This window comes from Hypanus sabinus, chromosome 3 (genome assembly GCF_030144855.1).
Source record: "Hypanus sabinus isolate sHypSab1 chromosome 3, sHypSab1.hap1, whole genome shotgun sequence".
NCBI classification, from domain to species: Eukaryota; Metazoa; Chordata; class Chondrichthyes; order Myliobatiformes; family Dasyatidae; genus Hypanus; species Hypanus sabinus.
Window position 1 is genome coordinate 115,274,205 of NC_082708.1, and position 12,244 is coordinate 115,286,448.

Below are 12,244 nucleotides of genomic sequence, written 5' to 3' on the forward strand. Positions count from 1 at the left end.
TCACCCTGACTCTCACCATATCAACATCACCAGCAGATTTTCCTTCAGTGTTATCAAAACTCAATGTATCACCATTGGATAATGAACCATAATGAAACATAATAACAGTACATTGTAAATTCCACAAAATGTTGTCAATTATGTCCAAGAAATATAATCCAGATGAAAGATGTGAAATAGAAAGTCTACCTAACAGGAACTTCCATACAAAAAAACTGGTGAAAATTAATAGGCAAGGACAAATGGTGACAGTTGCTTGCAGAAAACTATGAATTCCTTGGTGCAAAGTTTTGGGTTTAAGATTAAAGCAATAAACATCTAATTCAGAGGCAGGAGCACAACCAACAGGGCTAAACCTTGATAAGGAAAATCTCTCATTTGTAACATAATTATTAGCTTATTTCTAAAGCATGTAAATCAATTGATTGGATTTGTTAACAAATGAAACAGGATCCCTTAATATTTTTTATAAGTAAAATTGGCTCCCATTTCCTTTTTAAAAAATCTACGTTGCTTGTTCCTTGCTTCTACTTGGTGGGTTCGTTATCAGGGGAATACAGGTGGAAGTTGCCACGAGTACTAATAATGCTGAAAATCAAAAAAAATGCTAAACTTGTTTTCTTGTTAGTGATTCAATCTTAAAAGAAATCTAATCATGTTGCCAAATAATGAATGGGTTTATGGTTCAATCATACATGACGTAGGGAAGAACTGACAACTTCATAATATATCACCGTTATCTACAGAATCAGCCCGATCTGGATAACTGCCTTGCTCTGAGAAGCAAAATAAAACTTGAGGGACAGGGATGACTAAAACATTCCTCGTGAGTTGGATTGAATTACATAATGGGTCCTATACCGAGAGGAATGGTACAATTAAATGTAATTGCCTTGTAAAGTCAAAGAGTCATATTCATACTACATGGGAACAGGCCCTTCAGCCCAACTGACTCATGCTATAAAGATTCCTATCTAAGCCAGTCCTATTTTCTCACATCTGATACTCATATCCCTCTAATCCGTTCCTATCCATGTACCTATCCCAAATACCTTTTCAATAGTGTAAATCTCCTGTCTCATACACTTCCTCTCACAAACGTAGCATATACTGACCAGTTACTGACCACTCTCTGGGTTAAAAGTTGCCCCTCGGGTCCTACTAATTCTCACCCCCTCCCCTTAAATCCATGCTCTGCGGTTCTGGATTCACTGACACTGGGAAAAAATTCTGCACATCCACCCTATCCAATCTCCTCATGATTTGATGCACCTGTATAAAATCACCTCTCATTCTGCTAGGTTCCAGTGAAATCTCAAACTGCTCCATCTTCTCCATACCGAGTCCCAGCAACATCCTTTTAAATCAAAAGGGCAGCATGCCAAAAGGCATCTTCTCCACCCTGTGAAGCCACTTTCAGGGAATCACAAATTTACTTATAGTACAACACTCCCCAGGGCCCTACATTCACTATAAAGGTCCTACTTTCATCTATTTGATATTAATCATTATCAGAGCAATAACGACCAAGTTTTCAGGCAAACTAGATTAAGAGAGTGTACAAATGGGTCTTATTTAAGTTTACAGTATACGTAAGCAAGTGGAAAAAGTACACCAAGCAAGATTAGCAAACTTCAGATGTAATTAACCAGAATTTCAATGTACTCAACCATTCTTAAAGATTTTCACACCATAACAACAAGTGACAGATAACACCTGTAATAAGATTTAGCTCCCTCAATTCACCAGCAGCAATAGCTGAATTAAAACTCTTGGATAATCCAGCCAGTGTATTAATCCACATAATGGGTGAAATCTTACCAGCATCTTCAATTGAGAAATAGAAGATATCACTTGTGGCATTGTCACCTTCACGCAGAACATAAGAGATCTTCATGTCATCGATGTCAGCTGTTAAAATGGAATTGGCAGGCATTGAAGTTGATGCAATATCAAGTGAATCATTGTCTTCTAAACGCACATCAAATACGGTGAATTCTGGTTAACAGGGCCATTGGTTAATCAAGACAGCTGTTTATTTGGGACAACTCTTAAAGAACAAAAGCTAAATTGAGAAAATAGCTGGGGTTCTTTTAGGTTATTTGGGACCCTATTCCACTTAACTGGGGAAGGAGACTGTTGCTGAACAGTTTTTAACCAAAGTCGTTAAATGCTATGCCATGTTTAGACCAATCAGCTTTTAAATAGCATCAGTTGTTTGTGTACAAAAGTAGCCATTTTTGTCACTGATAGTTAGCAAGAAATAAGCAGGAGGACAATTCAGAATTGTTTTGCTTGCTGCTGTTTCCAGTATTCAGGCTTGGAGATGTCAGAAATGGCCAGGAGTGAAAATGAAACAATTTCACTACTTCAACAAGTTAACAATTACAAAGTACTTTAAGGTACTCACAACCATCTTGAATGTTACAATGAAAATGAAGAATTGGAGGATGTAATCACCCAAAGCATAGTATGAAGGTAGTCTTTCTCTCTGCACTGTGTGTCTGCGCTGATTTGTTCACTTACAGTCAATCACAGAACAGGGTGAATGAATTCCACCATCAATAACTGTTAGGAACCACTACACAGTTTTATAGTACAGTAGGGGTATTAATAGTGTTCTAATTCATTCTGTATTTCAGTTAAACACATAAATTGTTACACAGTTAAACAATAGTTTGTATTTTTTTCCATTTAACTATTTCCATGAAACTTTGGTTAATGGGGGCAGCCGCTTAATTGGGCCAAAATGTACTGGTCCCAATGTGTCCCAGTTTACCAAAATCCACTGTATATGAAGTAAAGCCAAGTGAGTTAAAGTTCCAATAAAGAAGATAGCTAGTTGATATATGCTTAAAATCAGCGCTTGAAAAAAGAGGTGCATATTACCATTCTTTGCAGAAATGTGGTAGATGGGAAATATTAGAAGTAACAAGTCAGAAAGTAACTGTGAAGAAATGAGCTAAATTCATGTTTTAGTTTTATGCCTTTTCATGAATTTCTAAAGACCTTCTTTCTCACAGCACCAGTTTGTATTTCTAGCATTTCCTCTTCTTACTTAAGATATGCAACGCCCATATTTTGTTTTGTGTGCAACATCAATCCTGTCATTAAATCCTGCCAGTAGAATGATATTTTGATGCAGTAAAACATCAACGGCAATTCTACCGCAACTGTTTTTTTTAACAGTAATGTTTTTCTAAGTAATCTTTAACAGTAAAGTGTTGGGAGATGGGGTGGGTATGCTCGTAATGCTGAGCAGAGAGAAAAAGAGAAATACAAATTTAGGGAAAGAGTTCTATGTCATAAGACGGAAACATGGCCACCAATAAGCAGACATAAACTGCATAAATTCACAAGAGAAACAGGGGATGTGAGTGAGAAGGGAGGAAAGCTGAGGCTAAAGGTGTAACAGATTTCAAAAGAGACAAAATAATGAAAATATTTACATGTGCTGGTGAGAATATTAAATTTAAAACAAAAATCAAAGTGGCAGAAGATCTTTTCAGTTCAAGCAACATCTGTGGAGGCAAAGGGACAGTCAACCTAACTCAAAACCTTTCATTAGGACTATGTACTGCTTGTCCTGGTGAATTTCTCCAGCAGGTTGTTTTCCTCTTTTTCTGTTCCAAATTACAGCAACTGCAATCTACTTGGTGTAGTTATGAGTGATTGAGAATGAATTAGGGCCGACGTAGAGAGGGATATTTGGGAGCAAGATCTGTTGCAGAAGAGGAATGAGCTGTTTCAGATAAACTCAGGGTTTTGAATGGCAATTGCAATGAGTATTGGAAGAGTCGAATCTGCATATGACAAAAACACAGATCAGAATTTCAGCCGAAGATAAACTAAAACAGATGTAAACGTCATTAAGTGTCATTAAGGAATTAAAAGATGTTCTTTGCAATCGATATGTTTTGCCATCAGATGCTGAGCTCTTGACAAACTATCATGTTGAGATTGAAGTGTGGTTTAGTGATGGTTTCAATCAGGAGAAAGATAGAATTAGTGGCCTCAACCTTTTGAGGGTTTACTTGATGGAAGAAGTGGTTTACTCTGGCTAGATAAACAGTGTAACATGCAAGGTCAGTGGATCTGTCCAATGCATAAAAACTGATCTTTTGAGAGTTCATCATTATTGGACAGAACTGGAAAAGATAGGGCTTGGTGAGTTCAGTCAACCAGCACACAGAACAGGAGACTTCCAAGGCCATTAATGCAGCTGCTCGAGCTTCTGCCTTGCAGCTCCTGTGACTCAGGTTTAATCCTGACTTCTAGTGCTGCCGTATGCAGCTTGCACTTTTCTCCTGTGATCACAAAGGTACGCTCTACATGTTCAATCACCATCCACATTGCAAAGGTGCATGGGTCAATGTGCTAAATGGCCCAGAAAGTGTTGGTTAATGGTGGAATCTGGAAGGAGCAGGTGAGAATGAGGGGATTTTTTTAATTAAATAGAATTAACGTAGGGCTAATATAAATGACTGCTTATGGTCAAAGCAGACTCAGTCAACGAGATAAGTAATTGATTATGGATTTTAGAAAGGAGTATTTGGAGAACACACATGGGTCCCATTGAGGGGTCAGCCGTGGAAAAGGTGAGCAACTACAAGTTACTGGGCTTCCATATCTCAGAATTTTTATCCTGAGCCCAGTACATCAATGAAGCCAACAAGAAGGCACACGAGTGGCTCTGTCTCATTAAGAGCTAGAGAAGATCGGTACGTTACCAAAGGCTCCAGCAGCTTTCTACAGATGAACAGCAGAAAACATTCTGATTGGTATGCAGCCTCCAATGCACAGGTTCAAAAGAGGTTGCAGAAGTTTGTAGATGTTTCCATCACAGGCATGACCCTTCCCACCATTGAGAACATCTTCAAGAGGCAATGCCTCAAGAAGGTGGCATTTATCATTAAGGATCCTCAGCATGTGGGATATGCTCTTACCTTGTTAGCACTAGAGCCTGAAGAAACATATTCAAACTGTTTTAGGAACAGCTTCTTCCTTCCAGCATAAAATTTCTCAATGGTCCAGGGGTTCCATGTTGATATTTGTCATTTGTATTATTTATTTAATTGCTAATTTATAGTAAGTTGGTGTCTTGCATTGTATTGCTAGTGCAAAACAACTAATTTCATGGCGTATGTCTGAGTCAAATTCATATGAAATTTAATAGATTGAAGGATCTTTTGAACAAAATCCTTAAACCAGACACTGAAATACATTAGTTCACCACAGGTGCTTCTGTCCGTGGTCTGATTTGGGGTGATGGAACAGAAAGAAAGGTGGTACATCCCCATAGACCTACTCACCTATAGGGCAGGGGAAATCTGTGGTTTGAGTGGGAATCAATGGTCAGAACGACATTTAGTAACGGTGCCTATCTCATCACAACAGGGCCAAATATTCAAAATCTAACAGTTCATTGAGATTTTCACTATAGATAACAAAGTGATACAGAAAGTTTTATCAAGATAGCAGCTATAGATTGGATACAAGATGTGAAGAATCACAATATCAAAATATTTGGAATGATGTAGTTCTTAATTATGTCTCGACAAGTTCGTAATTATAATATGATAAAATAAAACTGAGGTTACTGATTATTTTTAACATGCAAAAGTCACATTACAAAACAATAATACCAGGTGTTAAACATATTAACACCATTAAACTAAAGGAACCCTATATAGATGGCATAATACTGTACATATCAATCATGCTTCTGTTTCTCCAAGCTTTGACTTTTGGCATGGTGACCTTAAATCATTACACCAAAAATAGCATAATTAATTAGTCAGTTTATGATCATCCATTCTTCTGGTTGCTCTCAGATGCTTATGTTAAAAAGCTCAAAGAATAACTTTCAATACAAGATCAGTAACTATCCAGCTAATTAATGCACATTGTGCATTGCAGTAATGCCTCAAAGAGTTGAATAGCTTTTTCAAATAACTTTAACTAGTACTGTCACATAGACTGTCTCTTCCAACTGCTGAATTATGCTATGATCCCATTTTCACATTATGTAACAATTAGTTCAGCTTTTCTATAAAGATTTGTCTGAAGGGTAAAGTATTATAATGAACCCACATTCTAAACTGCAAAGTATCGTAAAATTAAAATAATTTTCACAATCAAATGTTGTCTTTGGGCCATTAATGCTATACACACCTTTTCAAAGCTCAAACTTTTGTACTAAATTTTTGGAATTTCTTTTAGGCACCTGGTAACTTTTGACTGCACTTCACTGATCAGCACTTGTTAATCTTTGTTCAACTACTTAGAATAAACACAAGTAATGCATAAAAATCGACTGCATACATAAAAATAGTCAAATATATACCATTGTGTCTTTTATACCACTTCAGCACAACCTCTGCTTAATTACCAGAGGAAATAGGAAGTTCAGCACCAATCATACAAGAGGAGCAAATCACTGGGTCATGTATACGGCAGGTATGCATTTGCATAAGCGATGTAAATATGTCATTGTCTGGGACAGATCCTGCTTGCTCAGGCTGCTGTCTTTTCTAAGCTTAACATATTTGAAGACATTATGAAAGATAAATCACAGATTAAGTTTTAATTTTTGTGCCACTATTTATTACCATTTGATATAGATATTAAATAAATACTGTAAAGCAATTTTTATGATAAAAATTAGCTTAAAAATTTCCCACCAACCTTGACTGAATGCAGAAATGCTGTCATTTCCCAGCTCAGTATTAATAATATAGCCATGCTCTGGACCTTCACAGATCTTGTATGTTAGGAGTTTGTGCGGACTGTCGCGGTCCTCAGCCTTCAGTACCTTGCTGGTGATCATAAATCCAAGGTGGCCAGTGTGCATTATTCGAAGTGTTGAAGCCCCTTTGTTGATTACAATTTGCGGGACACCATTGTCCACAGCTGCTATTCGGATTTTCATCATCTGAGGCTTGCGAGTTTCAAACAAGGTGTTGGGGAAGACGTAGTATTCAGTATGTGTGCCATCAGTTACTGTGAAAGAGAAACTATCTTCATTTGTCTCTGTGCCATCATGTTTGTAGCTAATAAGATTATCATTGAGGTCCTGCTTAGTGAAGCTTGAGACTAGCTGGCTGCTGTTAAATAACAGTTGACCATGAACTGGAACCTGGGTAACAGTAAAACGTAGCAAATAGTCCGGAGTGTCACGGTCCTCCACGTTGAGTTCAAATGGAGTGATCAACTTCATTTCCCCTTCACTCACTATCAAATCATTAACTGTGAGCATTGGTTTCTTATTGTCCACATCCATTATTGAAACTCGGAATGTACGAAAGACCGGATTGTAACCATCACTGACCTCAAACTCAAAACTATCCATTTTCACTTCGTCGTCCGATGTATGGATGTAATAGATTTTGTTTCCTGCTAACTCGAGTTGAGTGAAAGAGGTGATTGGGAGACCAGGACTATCAGTTTTTTCTAGATGCCCACGTCTTGGGGCATGAGTGATACTAAACCTTAAATGTTCATCAGGGCTGTTAATGTCAGTGGTGCTCAGTAAGTCAGTAGTCAGTGTAACTTTTCCACCTTCCTTCAGTGTGACACCTTTGTTAATTACTTCTGGGAACACTGCATCAATGCTGCCAATGCTAATGTAAAAGTAACGGTCAATCAGTGGGTTGACGCCATCTGTTACATCAAACTTAATGAGATCACGCACACCTTCTTGGCCAGTGTGAACATACTGAATCAATCCTTTATCAACTTCATCCTGGGTAAAATTCATACCAACTGTTAGGTTCTGATCCACGCCTCCATCTTTCATCAAACGTTGCAATAAGCCTTGGCTTTGGCTGTAGCGAATTATATAAGTCAATGTTTTGTCCTCAGAATCCAAGTCTGTTGCTTTTAGGACTTTGTTGGTTATGATTTTTGTTTCACCTATTTCAACCTCCAGGCCATCATTTATAGTCATTCGTGGAGTCTCATCATCAACCGGAATTATCATGATGGGGACTGTCTTATCTACATGATATCTGCCGTCTGTAAGTCTGATATCAAAGCTGTCTTCTTTGGTTTCAGAATCATCGTGTTCATAGATAACAGAAGAACTGATTGAGATGTCCTCCAAAGTGAAGTTTTTGATTGGCACAGTACCATGTGCTAACTGCTGAACAAACTGACCATGCTTTGGTGGTTTGGTGATGATAAAGTAAAGTTTGGTAGAAGGGTTATCTGCATCAGCTGCATTCAAGATTGGGGTGTCAACAACAAGACTCATCCCTTCCATCACAACAAACTCACGGACAAAAATCTCGGGCTTTTCATCATTTGTTGGAATGATGACAATTGGAAAGAACTGGAGCTGAGAGAAGTTAATGCCATCGGAGCAGTGGAAGGCAAACCAGTCCTCAACCTTTTCAATGCCCTTGTGAATACTTTGCACATAGTAGATGTGACCATCTCGAATATCTTTAATTGTGAAAGCAGTAATGGACATGCCACTCCTTGACCTCTCAGACCCTGGTGCTGGGGAAATGTTTTCAAGGTAACCTGATGTTGATTGAACAATTATGGTGCACAGGATATCATCAGTGGAAGTGTCCACATCTTTAGCATTTAAATTTGCCATTGTAAGTGCATTTTTTTCCCCTTCCACCACTGTATATTGTTCACCAACAGTGACTTCGGGTGCCACACTGTCTACAGGTAAGATGGTAACTTGAACTCTGACGCCTTGTATTTTGTTTCCACCGGCAACCCATTCATCCGACATGTCAGACACAGTCAAGTTGAAAGAATCCCGTTTCCTCTGAGTACCAATTTCACCGCTGGTATGAGAGTAGACCACAGCCCCATTGATTAAGTCCTCCTGGGTAAATCTCTCTGCAGGCAACCCGTTTACTAATATCTGCCCAAGATTCGGGGGATTCTCCACAATGAATGTCAGCGTTAAGTCGTCGGTATCTTCGTCAGTGCCCTGAATGACATTGGTGGTAATTTCGGCAGCCCCGTTTTCGAGGACATCGATCTGGAACCCAACTTGCCCTTCGAGAAGAGTAATAATTGGCTTCTCATCATCCACGGGCCGCACTGTGACTCTGACGGTCACTGGCACTTCGTGTACCCCGTTGCCAACGCTGAGTTTAAAGGAGTCTGTGGCGGATTCGGCACCGCTGTGCCTGTACACAATCTGTCCACTCCGAATATCTTCCAAGCCGAACGACTCTCCCGCGGAAATGTCGACTCCCGCATACCGAAGGCGGCCGTGCTCCGGGGTCTGAGTCAGGATGAAGGTAAGGCTGTCTTCATCAGTGTCCGGGTCCCTGGCGTCCAGCTGGGCATTGGTCAATGCAAACTCCCCGCCCTCGGTGACAGTGAAGCCCGTGTTAGTGATCTGCGGGGGCTTGTTGTCCACCGGCTGCAGGAGGATGGTGAAGGTGCCTGTGGCGCTGTTGCCCGCCGGGTCCTGCACCGAGTAGACGAACTGCACCACCCTGGGAGTGATGCCCAGCTCCTGATCCGGGGGCCGGTACGAGACCTTGTGGTGGTTCACTTGAGCCTGGGTGAACTCGCCGACGACCTCCTCCGGGTTCTCGGTCAGCACCAGGTCCCCAGCCCTCACCGGGTGGTTCTCGTCCGCGTCGGTGGGTGGGGAGAGGACGGTGTACCTGAGGAGCCGGTCGTCCGAGTCGAGGTCGGTGTAGCGTAGGGACTTCTTGCGGAGCAGGCTGGGCTCGTACTCCCTGACCACCATCTGGAGGCTGGTGCCCGGGAAGAGCTCGGGGGGCAGATCATCGAGCGACTGCACCTTGACAATCAGTGCGTGCTCCCCGGACTGGTTGGGCGGGTCGTTGTCATCCTGCACACGGAAGGTTAGGGTGTCCATCACGGTGCCGATACTGTGTGGACCGATGTAGCGGTAGTACAGCTTGCCGTCCAAGATGTCCTGCTGGGTCCACTGGGCCACCTTCTTCTCGTAAAGCTGTTGGTCATCCACGAACCGCCAGCCGTTGGTATCTTCTGGCCGGTCGGCTTGCCTCAGAAGCAGGACCCCCAGTGGGGAATAGGGAGGCTCCAGTAGGAAGCGGATGGTCGAACCCTCAGAGTCGATGTCACTGGCGCTCAGGACAAAGGGCGAGATCTGGTACGCGTGCTGCTCCAGTAGCACCAGGCCGGTGTTGACGTTTAGCACCGGGGGCTGGTCGTCGGTGGGCGCGATGCTGATGGGGAAGAGGAACTCCACGCGGTGACGGCCATCGCTCATGCGGAAGATGATGTTGTCGCTGTGGGTGTCGCTGCCGTCGTGCTGGTAGACCACGAGGCCGGCGTCGAGCTCGGCCGGGGTGAACCAGGTCCGGGGCTCACCCAGCACACTGAGCTGCCCGTGCCTGAGGCCGTGCACCACGCCGATCCGTACCCGCTGCAGGTCGTCCTCGTCGCTGATGCGCAGGTTCAGCGGCCGCGACTGACCCTCGAACAGCAGCTGCCCCATGTTCCTGGTGGCCACTGGTGTCAGCGTGTTCATGGGCTTCACCACGATCATGAAGGTGAAGGTCTCCGAGGCGGCGCCTTCGGCGTCTACTACCTGTAACTCCAACTGGAAGATCCGCTCCGTGTCCGAGTCCGCCGCAGGTGGCTTGTAGGCGATCTTCAGCTCCCTGACGTCCCTCTGGTAGAAGGAGGTGATGGGCAGTCTCTGGTCGTCAGTGCTGATCAGATGTCCCTCTCTGGGACCGAGGGGTGAAGTGATGTTGAAAATCAGCTGGTCGGGGTCGGTCTCCAGGTCTTCAGCCGCTAACATGTCACTGGTGATGGCCGTCAACACGAACTGGTCCACCTCCATCATCATCATGGCCAGGAAACTGGGTTTCGGCGGCGTGTTCTCGGCGCCATGGCGGATCCTGACCATCATCTGGAAATACTCCCGTCTTTCCGGAGTCCCGTGGATGTCCAGCAGCTCCACGAGCATGGGGATGTAGTCCCTGTTGGGGGAGCGGGTGCTGGCCGTGTGCCGGTAGCGGACGCCCCCGTTCACGAAGGCGTCGCATTCCACCATCTGCCCGCTGCCGGTGAAGTTCAACAGTCTGCCGTAACGGGGCAGCCCGGCCGTCCCCAGCAGCACCGTGATCCGGCAGGTCGCCAAGCCGCCGGCGAAGGTAAAGCCCAGCACCTTGCTATCGATGGGGTTGCTTACGCCGTTCGGCCTCTCCACGACCAGCGGGATGTTGCGGGTGAGCACCTGCAGTTGCTGGAACACCACCTGCACCTCTATCAGGAAGGGGAGGATGATGGTCTCCGTCTGCGTGTCGTAGCGGAGCTGCAGCCTCACCCGGTCTCTGCTCGGACTTCTGGAGCCGAAGTGGGTATACTTGACATCTTCCGGCCCGAATTCGCAGGGGAATTTTTTAGGAGACAACGCGCCGGGTCTCTGAGACAAGGGGTCGTTCTCCAGCACCGTGACGAGGCACCTGTCTCCCGGACGCACTTGGATCACCAGGTCGCTGACCGGGTCGATGTGCACGGATCTGCCGAAGGGCACTCTCACCAGGTTGTTGGCGATCAGCACCGTGTCGGGGGTCGGTCCGTCGATCGGAGCGGGCTCCGCCTGTCCCTCGGCGGCCAGGGCAGCCAGGAAACACAGGTGGAGAGCGCACAGCACCGGCCAGCGGCTACCCGCACCTGCCCGTGGTTCCGCGGCGCCCATCGGTTCCGACCGCAGTTGGTTACGAGTCCGGGGGAGCTGCCGCCTCTGCGCTGCCGATCTGTACGCAGCTGTTGGGAGCATCTGGAAAATAAACCGCTCCCTCTCGTAGCGCTTGCTCCAGGTAATGCAGCCCAGACCCGGAGAGACAGAGACTGACTGACCGGTCTTCAGTCCTGCTCAGCCCTCATATACAGGTAGAGGAGCCGCCTCTGGACTTAACAAGTGCCCAGATGGGAGGAGAAATGCGATCAGACCGTTCGCACCTGATGCCGCGCTGACTTGGCGCGCGTTTGATTTTTCGTGTTGTTCAGTGAATTTGAAATAAGTAGTGAAAAAGTAAGCTTTCGCGCTAAACAGAGCAGCCGTGCGTCATTCTGAACTTGTATTGAGTTCCTACTTGTATTTCAACTTTACAACAGTGCATCAGCTTTCCGCCATCATCCGTGTACCGTACATTTTCCCTCGTTGGAAATTGTCAATCACAGCAACTGCATCAAACAATGTGATCTACCATTCCCAGTTGCAAAATAGAGTAAAGCGGCTGAGCTATCTTTTTAGTCCAGA

The 12,244-nt window shown here is 44.2% G+C and overlaps 1 protein-coding gene across 1 annotated transcript in view; it reads right to left on the minus strand.

Annotated features, from left to right (window-relative positions):
• LOC132390931 (FRAS1-related extracellular matrix protein 2-like) overlaps positions 1–11,761 on the minus strand; it is a 132,276-nt gene extending 120,515 nt beyond the window's left edge. The window contains exons 1-2 of the mRNA XM_059963466.1: positions 6,688–11,761; positions 1,822–1,911 (exon numbers count right to left, since the gene is read on the minus strand). Coding sequence (XP_059819449.1) covers positions 1,822–1,911; positions 6,688–11,761 — 5,164 coding nt within the window. The remainder of the gene's footprint in view (positions 1–1,821; positions 1,912–6,687) is intronic.
• Between the last annotated feature and the right edge of the window lie 483 nt (positions 11,762–12,244).